The sequence below is a fragment of the Syngnathus leptorhynchus genome, chromosome 4 (genome assembly GCF_054491065.1).
Source record: "Syngnathus leptorhynchus isolate UIUO chromosome 4, UIUO_Slep, whole genome shotgun sequence".
In the NCBI taxonomy this organism is placed as follows: Eukaryota; Metazoa; Chordata; class Actinopteri; order Syngnathiformes; family Syngnathidae; genus Syngnathus; species Syngnathus leptorhynchus.
In genome coordinates this window covers 12,423,808-12,435,245 of record NC_141198.1, presented here as the reverse complement: position 1 = coordinate 12,435,245, position 11,438 = coordinate 12,423,808, and the positions used below count along the sequence as shown (strand labels likewise).

Below are 11,438 nucleotides of genomic sequence, written 5' to 3'. Positions count from 1 at the left end.
TGCGCAAGTATGCTTTGTACAAAAATTTGGTTTGCGGTTCCTTTGTTTGCACAGCTACACAAATAGTCATGCTATTTGCTTGAACATTGTTTTATTTATGAAAGGTAGTAAATTCCTCTAACATAAAAAGAACATACAAATGTGCATATGAATCACATAAAGACATTTCAAATGCAGTAAAAAATAACACGAACACATATATAAGATGTAGCAGCTGCTTACAAGACTTTTCAACAGCAAAGAAACTAACTTTCCTAACGTCTGATCCATTGAGTCTACTTTAGCACTTTTCAATTAAGCAATGGCACTTGATGGAAACAATCCTGTTTTTCCTTTTGCGGATACTTGAGTGACTGACAAAATCAATAATAAATGAAATTCCAATGTTTATGGTTACAACAGCCGAAACCAGTGGCATTTTAAAATGAAATTTAGACCACGATATCAAAAAGGCACAATACCAGTTTAGCCTTCACTGCTTATATTCATTGTGAATTATTTATTAAATGTGCTTTAGGCACAGATATCAATCCACGGAGGAAATCAAAACCAGGATTATATTTAAAAATAAGAATTAAATGATGGTCAGCAGATGGTTTCGGAATGTGCTCCAGTGCCTGTTTATTGAAAACTCAAGCATGCCCAGGATCAGTGAGGTAAGTAAAATACTGTACCTCAAGTATTTTGATGTGACTGAATATCACAACCCCAGTGAGGCTTTGAGCAAAGATGCCATATCTTCAGGTAAAGTCCCCTCATCACCTAAAATAAAACAACAATATTAATTTCATACCTTACATAAGTGTTTGGCACAAAACAATTGTAACAAACTTGCCATGAAAATCAAAGATGGCTTGTGCTTATTAATAAATAAAATTGCTGCATAGCTTTGAAAAATAACTTTACTGTAAATAGCCCATTCGCTCAAATAGTTTCACTTGTAAACGGCAAGGCGTTCCCTGAAGTCTGTATTGATAAGTGCAATGTGATGACAAAATCTATTTGAGGAAAACCATCAACCATCTCCTCGATTGCTGACAAAGCATAAAAACAAAACCTATGTGTGTGCGTCCATGTGTCCTTACTCTGCTCAGCAGTTGTCATGTCATGCTCCAGTTTGAGTTTCTTCTGGCTCAGCTTCAGTATGTCCTCCTCAATGCTATCTTTACTGATCAGCTTTATGACATGCACAGTCCTAACGCACAAATCAGGAAATTGGGGGTGGAATTCAATGTTTTTATGTTTTTGTACATGTTAAATGTTCCGAAGCTTTCCAACGTACCTGGTCTGACCCAATCGATGACAGCGGTCCTCGGCCTGCTTGTCGTTGTAAGGGTTCCAGTCGATGTCGTGCAGGATGACGACGTTAGCGGACGTGAGGTTGATACCGAGGCCACCGGCACGGGTGGAAAGGAGGAACACAAATATATCGTCGTCGTTGTTGAATTCATCGATTAGCACAATTCTGCAAGCGATGAGAGGGCGAGCACATTAAACGCATTGGATCGAAAAGTATTGGTCATTCGTGTGTGCTGACCTGTCTGCTATTGGTGTGGAGCCATCCATTCGGATGTAACGATGGTTCAAGTGTTTCATCAGTATCTCAATGATGTCCAGCATTACGACAAACTGACTGAATAGAACAACTCTGTCTCCCTGTACGATGAGACAAAAATGAGGCCGAGTTTAAACCAGCAAATGTGATGAGCTCATGCACGCAACAACACATTGTGGTGGATTGAAGGTCCCACCGTATTTACGTGCCGCTACATTTTGCATTGCACCTTTTCTTTGAGTGATGCCAGCTTCTGTGTGAGCCAATGGAATTTCCCAGAGTCGAGGAGCAGATTGTTGTCCAGCTGATAGGAGCTGATGGACGTGTATTGCTGACACAATTTATGCAACTCAAAGTCAGACATCACCTCCATGTCCTCCTGGATCAGCGCAGCGTTTGCATCATGGTGAGTTGGCTCCTGACAAAAAAAAAAAAAATCTATCCTATTACCTTTGAGGGTAGCATGGTGGAGCGCTGGCGAGCACGTCGCCTCACAGTTCAAAGGTGTTGTGTTTGATTGTGGCTCCATCCTTCCTATATGGAGTTTGTCTGTCTTGACCAAAGTCTTGCCCGCAACGCCCGTGAGGCTAGGTTTAGTAGATTAATGAATGAGTGAATGCCTAAATATGATTTTTATTATTATTTTAATTGATTTATTAAAAAGAGTCAGAGCTTCAGTATAAATTAGAGTTGAGGTAGGTTGATACAGCCTCAATGTTAAATATTTGCAACGGCAGCATATACCAATATTTGCTGCCCTCCTGAGGCCATTCTACAATCAGGAACCGGGAAATTACAAATTGGAAGTTTGCTCATCTCTCACGCAAATACACTTGTTGGGCAGCAAACTTACCTTAAGCATGAGTTTGCTCATGGCTGACAGCTTCTTTGTAGTATAGTACTGTCGATGAAGCAGGGGGTGGTTGGCCATCTTTCTTAATTGCATCACGACGTTACACAACTCCTGCTCTGAAAGGACCAAAAAAAAAAAAAAAAGGTGAATCAGAGTTCCTAGACATTTGAAAAATATCCATACTTTTTCCAGATGCAAATCTTTCAACGGTTAACGCCAGAGTATCAGGCATTAATGGATGCTACTGCAACTTTACATGTTTGAAGGTTGTACATTACTAGCTTCATAAAGAATGTCAATGTTATTTTTTGAGCCGATCGGAATTGTGTATTCTTCAAGACCATGGTAGAAAACTGTCTCTCACACAAACGCTGTACCTTTTGCAAACCTGGAAATGTATCAAATATATCCCATAGTTTTCCATATTTGCGTAAGGGCCTCAACAAGTGTGTCTGTGTGTAAGCGTGCCAAAGTGAACATAGCTCACTCTCGCCAGTGGTTGAAGCCTTCATTTTTTTCAAGAGCGTCTGGTAGAGAACCTGCTGCTTTTCACTCATGGAGCAGAACTCCACCTTCTCTTCCTTATCAGGTAGTTGCTTGAGGACCTGGAAATACGATGAATGGAAAATAATATCAACAAGTGATTTTTTTTTTTTTATCACCCCCCCCGAGAGACCAGAAAATGTGTTCATTAAAGATGCACAACAGAGCGGCTCACTTCTTTCTTCAGTCTTCGAAGAATGAAAGGTTTCATAATACGTCTGGCCTGAGAGATGCGCTTCTTTTCAAATCGACTCTGCTCCTCCTGGGCCTTCTACAGAAAACAAAAAAAGAGGCTGGTTGAACATGCTGGATTTGGCAATATATACTGCACATAATACATTTGATATGATTACAACACAATATGTAGTATATTGATTTCTCTTACTATTTTTGTCTCAGAAAATAACACTTCACAAATATTTTCAGTGTCACCCTGTCTGTTGATGATTGCTTATTCACAAAATAATTTTGCCCTTTCAAAAGCACTTTAACCTGACACAGTGACGTCTAAGCCCTGACTAATGGGAACATAGTAGGTGATGCCAAGGAAGTGTGCTGAAGTGATACATCTCGACAGAAGCAACTTTGTATGTCTGGTAGGTGCTAAAGCTAAGTTGCTCTAAGTGGAAATTGGTTATGGTTCATTACAGAGATGAAAGAAAAGTCATAGAAATACCATCGAAAACATCCTGGAGAGCTGCGTGGTGGAGCTAGAGAACATGGTCGGCATGATAAAGTTAAGGAGTGACATCAGCTCTAGGAGGTTGTTTTGCAATGGCGTGCCAGTGAGCAGTAAGCGATGCTTTGCCTGAAAGGAGAAGAGGACACATCCCCTGAGTTTAAAAATAAATCTGGAAATGAATACAAAATAAAGATAAAGATAGAAATACAATCAAATATCATAGTTTTCACAATTTTTGATTTGGGCAGTTTTGGTTTGCCATGGGCGTGCATTTTCAAAAAATTATATGACAATCTAACGCAAATGATTTTAAGAAACGCCGCCATAGAACACGGTGAACTCACATTGATAGACATGAGGTTGCGGTAGCGCAAGGTGTTCATGTTCTTCAGCATGTGACCCTCGTCAAAGATTGCATACGTAAGACGGAGCTTGCGGAACAGACTGCGGTCACTTTTGTTTCCAATGACAAAGCTGTACCTGTAGAGGGGGGGGAAACAGAGTTGAGGAGTGGGCCACAAATATATATTTAAATTAGGGTCTTTCCAAGCGGAGACACTAACGTGGTGAGGAGAACATTAAATTCTACGGCCTTGTTGAGGATATCGTGCTTGAGGTAGTGGCGGTCTTCCACAGAACCTGTACACAAAACAAAAGCATACTTTGTCTAAAAATATTAAACAATTCACATAGAAATGTAAAGCAACCTACCATAATAAACTAGGACTTTCAGACTAGGACACCACATTTGAAGTTCTCTGGCCCAGTTATCTGTAAAACAAAGAAACGTTATCGACAATATTTGTACTTTGTGTAAATTCTAAAAGAAAATCTTATCAGCATTAAATCAATGGAGTTATTTCCATTTGAAAGAAGTTTGGCTAAATGTGTAAAGGGTGTATGTTACCAAATGTAGATGCTGGCACAACGATGAGGTGAGGACCCACTATTCCATTCTGTAATAAATGTGCCAAGAAGGCAATAGCCTGGATGGTTTTCCCCAAACCCTGATCACAGAAAAGAGGATCATCAAATCACCCAGTAAAACGTACAGTAACTTACGTATGTTGTATGTTTATTTGTTTATTTTAAAACAACACAAGGGTTGATTGGACTGCTTTGTATTGCATTGCTTGCGTCTCACCATCTCATCGGCGAGGATACCGCTCAGCTTGTGCTCGTGGAGGAGCAGCAGCCATTTCAGACCGATAACCTGATAGGGTTTCAGCTGAAGCCTGGAAGACAAATATGATCCACGTGAGGAACGACAAACCAACGTGCTAACATTGAGTATACCGAAGATGCGTGCCACTCACTGGCTGTTGAGCAGGTTGGTCTCTTGCAGTGTCCCTGAGCCAGCCCTCATCACCTTTGTGACCTGTTTGACCATCTTGGTGGAAATGGTCTCACATTTAGACATGAGTTCCCGAATAATGGTGCGCTCCTTTAGAACAGTTTTGCAGCCGAGGAGCAGGTCCTCTGACAGCCCGTTGGTCTTATGGATTCGTCTGGTCTTGAGAGTGAAAGAAGGATGGCATGGTGGTAAAAATCAGATTACATATGAGTGGTTCTTTTCAAAAGGTTACATTTATAAAAATTAATTAAACAAATGGGAGAATAACTTTCAAAATTGATTTGAAAATTCCTTGAGGTTGTCATTAGCTGTTGGCAATAATCATCAAAACGACAAAAGAAAAACTGAAATATTTCACTGTGCACAATGAGGTTTCCTTTATGACCTACTGAAACAAATGAGGTTTTCTATGTTCTTCTATTTTATTGCGATGGACCTGTATATCAGCCTCGAGAGGCGATCAACAAAACCAAAAGATTTCTCACCAGGTTCAGCCAGTCTTTAAAGGGTCGTAGCTCTATGATCTTGTTGGCTTTTTTAACAGAACACCCAGAAATGAGTGCCAACTCATCGAGGGTAGCCTCCTGAAAGAACTTGAGGATCTCTTCCTTTATGTTTCCCTTGCTTTCAAACGCGTCACGGTAACTGTCAGAGTCGCTGCTCTCCGAATCCTCGTCGTTGTCGTCCTCGTAATCGTCAGAGCTCAGCTGCTCTTTAGCGGCGTGGGCTTTACGCTTTCTCTCTTCCGCTCGCGCTTTGGCCAGACTGGTCCCGCTTGCAAACCTAGACAGCATCTGTGCGGCGGACTTTGAGGAGGAGGCTGGCTTCTGACAAGGAGTAGTTTTCTTGACAGAGGGTATCGAGTCTTTTGTAAGCCAGGTGGAGACGGTGGAGTTGGAATGTTTGATTGGCTCTTCATCTGAAAAATCATCGCTGTCCACTGTAGCGTTTGAACTGTCGTCTGTCGCACTCGCATGCAACGAATACGATTCCTTGTCATCCATTTTCTTCTCACAAGATCCAAGACGCTTGACTGCTTTCTCTTTGCTCTTGGCGTGGTTGGATTTCTTGAGGGAATGTTGGGTGTCATCTGTAAGGAGTAAGAACACAGTTCGCATCGGATTAGCAGAACATGTCGCGGGTGATAGATGAATGAGATTGTGTGCGAGGAGGTGTGTTAGTACCTGGGCTGGCAAAGCAGCGGAGAGCATGCAAAGCCTCATCCACATCCCACTCGTGCTCCTCAAGCACCGACCGCAGTTCCTACAATGAGACGGACATCGGTGAGGTTTACATCAAAACACAACCAAACATTCTTTCACTTTATATTATGCCTTCCATATTTACTTGTTCGCATTTGTTTGGGGGAAACTGTTGTCAATTCATAAACTGCTCTTACTCAATTAGCAAAAAATGTAAACGTCTTATATGGTGACAAAATCTAGAAAGCAAAAGATACATTTGCTTAAAACCTCATCTTTTTTTTATTTTATTTACCTCCTTGTCCTGATTGGGGAACTTCCTTTGTAGCTTTTTGACCATCACCTCCCGCTTCTCCCAACTTGGTTCGTCGCTATCATCCTGATTATCGTCAATGTATTCAACTTCATCTTCAGACATCTTTTTGTTTTAATACGAATGAGGGAAAGGAGACAACTGTCAGCGTGAGCGACGGACAAGGACGCACAACTCTACCAACTAGTTATTGACACCATTTCTTTCAACAAAATTATTCAGAAATTAAAACTCACCTCTGATTGCTTCTTCCTTTTGTAGGGTTGAGATTCACCACTTTGCAGTGAGGTGTCTGATTCATTCTGCTTTCTCTTACTAACATAATTTGTGTCTGAAACAAAAATAAAAAGCAATTAGCGTTGACAATGACATCAAATAAATCTGAAACTATACAGTACACACACAAACAACATCTGATAGCAGGTACATACACAAACTGTACACTGTGTATGCAAGTGCTCAGCATTTATAACGACACAGCATCTAGCCGAGGGGTATCAGTCTTTCCTTTTGGCATGGTTTTCAAAGAGATACTCTGACAAGCTTCAAAAAAACAAAACACTTACTTATCCTTGGGATATTTTGACGTTTTGTAGCCTTGCTATGATCATCTTTACCCCAAAATAGGGGGTTCAATGAGATAAGCGTGAATAGAAATACTATGTTTATGCTTTAACATTTTCCCAGAAAAATACAATTAATTGGTTGTATAAATTGGGCTGGATTACTACTCTATTCATACCGTCATCATCAGAAATCACCACACAACCAACACTTCCATGATGAGTGCTTGGACTTCCAACAACCTGTGAACATAGCACAATATCCTATTAGACAGACCCTTTAGGATTTATTTTTGTCTGTAATGTGGTACACAATAGCATCAATGTGATGATGTGGCGAAAGACAAAATAGTCATTGAAAATGTTCTTTCAACAAAACTAAAAAGATAGCAGTAAGCATATCTGACAACTCACCCCTGAGTGATTCCTCCTTTTGTAGGGTTGAGTCTCCCTGCTCTCCAGCGAGCTGTCAGATACATCCTGCCTTCTCGTCTTGACATAATCTTTATCTGCTTCCCCCCACCCCAAAAAGACAGTGTTGACCAATGACACTATTTTACTGAATGTGAGCATTCTGAGTTCAAGCGAAAACAGCCCGGTGTCCCCTAGACTATTTACACAGAATGATGTCACACCAAAAAATATTTTTTAAACTTTTAAGCACATACAGACATGAACTTTCTTTAGTAAAGCAAAAATCTAGGTTGATGATGTACAACTCTCTTCATACCTTCATCATTAGGAATCAGCAGACACGTCGCAACAGCTCCATCCAGTGTACTCGTACTCCCAACGATCTGCAGACAAAACATGTACAATGAGCCCTACTGCTATTTGGTACAGGAGGAAGATGTATAAATGCTTCATTCCAAAAAATAATGATAATTCAGACAACTTTTGGCACGGGCCAGAATCATATGTGAACGGTATGATAAACTTATACTATAAATTGCAACATCAACTGGATTACATTCCAAGATGACGTAACTCACCTCTGAGATCTTTTTCCTTGACAACTGAGGAAACATCTCTGCGAGTTTGGACTCTTTTTGACTGTTTTCATCGCTGGTGACATTTGTAGATGTTTTGACAACAGGATCTCTGAAATGGCAAAGATATGTAAATAAACAGCAGGAACAAATAAAACATTCAAAAGGCGTATGTCATCAACCTGGATTTCCTTAAAAAGGAGACTTTCCTCAGTGGCTCTTCATCATCATTGACGTCTTCAAAAAGGACTCCTCGGGCATACGACTTTGCCGAATGGGATTTGGTGGATCTCATTTGAGCTGGTGGGCAACATTAGATGAAATCCCAACAATGAGTCAAATAATGGAACTAAAATGAAGAAACGATGTCATGGCCTAATAATATATCTCTGAATTTATGATATTCTGTTTTATTACAGCTGGGTGAGATTTTAAAAGATGCAGATTATCATCCATTCTTTTACCCAAATGTACAGTACATTTTAAACAGGGTATACGCCTAGCAACAGACAAATACTTGCAATCCCTCAATTTCAGTCTGTGAGAAAAATCAATCGGTCGGTCAATGAATATGATTACATTTCACTTTAGTGGGCACAAACACTTATTTAATTTAAAAAAATAAAAGAGAGCAGTGGGATGGGGAGTTATGTACTGTCCCTAAAACAAATTGGTGGCAGGAGGAACACCCCAAGAACATCTGTAGCCCCCAAAGGGAGCTCTGAGATGAGACACTGTCACTTACTAAGAAAAATTAAAACAGAATTTTGATTTTTATAGAACTAAACTTAAAATGGTACATTCCTCATGCACCAGATATTCAATATTTCGTTCAATTATGTTAAACATATGAATGTGCTGTCCAAGCGCTGTAGCCAACATTCCTTCACTGTCTTCACATGGTTCATTGCCATAGCACCCACAATAAACACAATACCGATGTTTCATATATTACATGCATGTAACATGCATCATGCATGCATGCATGTATGTCTCACTAGCTTGTTTGAAGCACGCTAATGCTCATGGTAGCATTCTTAACAAATCTGGCCAAGTGCTAAGATTGAGCTAGCCCCGGACATCAACATTACTCACCCGGCTTGTTCTCCTTCTCAGACTCGGAATTGACTTTACACGTTGAATCTCTTTGAAAACGGAAACATTCCAAGTTGAATTTGCTCATGCTGACAGGACGGCCTATTGCATGCCCAACTGAGGGAAATCCTTTTATACAACTCCGGTTCGTACGTGTTCTCTTCCTTTTTCTTTTTAGAGCGTGAGGCTCAACCTTTATCTTGGCTACCCTAGCTGACAGCAGAGAGCGCGTTCGAGAAAGACAACACCCTCAGGTTGTTTTTAAACACAATGGTACATGCTGGCCCTAATACAGTTATAGTTTGGTGGTGGTGGTGGTGGGGACCGTAATACGGGGCGCTTAAAAGGCCGAAGACAACCGGTTTCCCGCTACAGCAGCTGTGCATGGAACGCGGTAGAGCCCTGTCATTGGCCAAAGGAGCGGATGTGCTGCGAGAACTCACGAATGAGTCCTGTGTGATCGTTAGCCTATGGAAATACTGACATTATTTATCATTAGCACAGGAAATATGACAATATTATCCATTCTTGTGTTTTTGAGCAATTGTTTAGTTTGCTTATACTGTGTTTCCACGTATGAGAGAATGCTACACTATGCAAATGAGGGGCAAACGAGCCCTCCCATTGGCCAAAACACCGGATGTGTGTGAACGTAAGGGCAGGAATTCACAAATGAGTCAAGATAAGTTTTGCGTCTCACTTCCGCTTTAGCTTTACCCAAAGATGGAACAGGGGCTACGATTTGCGATGTAACTAACAATATAGAAATAACTATAACTTTTATGTGCTCGTGTGAATTTTAAATACACTGCATGAACACAGGCTCAGTGTGTGTACAAGCATTTTGATAGTTAATTTACAAATACAAAAAGAATGATAGTTAATTTTCAAAGTCACGAAAAACCCGACTATTTCCAAATAACCCACCTTTCAAAATATTATGTGTCAATGATCTCGTTTTAAATGTGTTTTATTATCGAATCACCGTTTAGAATCATGTTATTAGCCATGTAAGTTGAATTGCATGATGTCATTCTTTTTGACAGCTGGAATTCACTGGAACGCCTTTAAAACTACTGCGTCACCTGGGTTGTCCACTAGATGTCATACTCAGATGACAAAATCCAATCCCAACGTCAATTAAAAACCGCTCTTAATTGAATTGAACAAAAGGGGCCAGGTTGCCATAACCCATAAACTGTATCATGACTGAAGGCGACAGAGCTGCAACAGGTAGGTGAGTGAGTGAGTATATATGTGTACATATATACATATATATTTACTGTATATATATATATATATATATATATATATATATATATATATATATATATATATATATATATATATATATATATATATATATATATATATATATATATATATATATATATATATATATATATATAAAAAAAAAAAAAAAAAGCCAAGACTGACACGGATGCGCCTGGACAATGCCAGGACTTCCTCGGATGCACCTTGATGGAGCCATGACTCTCTCGGATGCACCTGGACGACGCCAGGACTGCCTCGGGTGCGCTTGGAGGAATCCAAGACTGCCTCGGAGGTGCCTGGAAGAAGGCAGGACTGCCTGGGATTAACCTGGCGCACACACAAGCGTACACTGCACCCAATTCTACCTGCCATACAGTGCATATATTTAAATGATTATGCTGGATGCTCACATCAGTGTAGCGCCACTGTGTCGCCTTACTGTCTCCCCCATCATTGTCATGGAGACCCTATAAGTTATAACCGTGTGCATTTGTGTGTGTGCGCGCGTGTACTCGCGAAGGGACAATAGGCCAACTGACAATGAATCTGATGGAGGTTGTGACCCCTCACAGCAGGATGCTCAAACTGTGGCTCCTTGCCTTGGTCAAGGTTTGTTTATGAATCCCAAACACATCTGCGATGTGTCTTCTTAGTTCAATAGCAATAATCAAAATGCAGCAGTGACACTAATATTCCATATTCATTTTATTCATACATTATGCCCTTGTCTAAGTGCATGCGTGTTATGCGCCCTGGCAAACTCAAAGTCGTCACAAAGTCTGCCGCCATCCAGCCATGGTGGCGCCCAACTTGGCCGAGACCCGACGGCGGCAGGGAAGCACCTTGTTACCAAGGCGACCTGTCTGGGATGTAAACTAAGGAATATTTTTCTATACGCACACACATGCTCACACACACTAAAATAAGAGTGCAAACTTATGGTAATTTATTGATTACACAAGATCCTTACATGCGAGTGCTTTTCTACAATGCCTTATTTGATATGGTTTCAAT

At 40.5% G+C, this 11,438-nt stretch overlaps 1 protein-coding gene across 2 annotated transcripts; it reads right to left on the bottom strand.

Annotated features, from left to right (window-relative positions):
- Nucleotides 1-74: 74 nt before the first annotated feature.
- On the bottom strand, nucleotides 75-9,648 carry smarcad1a (SNF2 related chromatin remodeling ATPase with DExD box 1a). 2 transcript variants are annotated; one of them, XM_085910706.1, is made up of 25 exons: nucleotides 9,150-9,648; nucleotides 8,237-8,354; nucleotides 8,058-8,166; nucleotides 7,796-7,862; nucleotides 7,480-7,577; nucleotides 7,245-7,308; nucleotides 6,739-6,833; nucleotides 6,485-6,607; nucleotides 6,172-6,250; nucleotides 5,473-6,077; nucleotides 4,950-5,146; nucleotides 4,778-4,868; nucleotides 4,541-4,640; nucleotides 4,345-4,404; nucleotides 4,197-4,272; nucleotides 3,978-4,113; nucleotides 3,628-3,759; nucleotides 3,127-3,222; nucleotides 2,896-3,013; nucleotides 2,409-2,524; nucleotides 1,785-1,973; nucleotides 1,538-1,656; nucleotides 1,283-1,465; nucleotides 1,086-1,195; nucleotides 75-762 (listed from the first exon to the last, which is right to left on the bottom strand). In XM_085910706.1, the coding sequence occupies exons 1-25, from the start codon at nucleotides 9,235-9,237 to the stop codon at nucleotides 701-703; spliced, it is 3,231 nt and encodes a 1,076-aa protein (XP_085766832.1). In that variant the 5' UTR covers nucleotides 9,238-9,648; the 3' UTR covers nucleotides 75-700. The 2 variants fall into 2 exon arrangements, with proteins under 2 accessions (XP_085766832.1, XP_085766833.1); XM_085910707.1 differs by having other exon boundaries at nucleotides 7,480-7,574; nucleotides 9,150-9,643.
- Nucleotides 9,649-11,438: the final 1,790 nt, after the last annotated feature.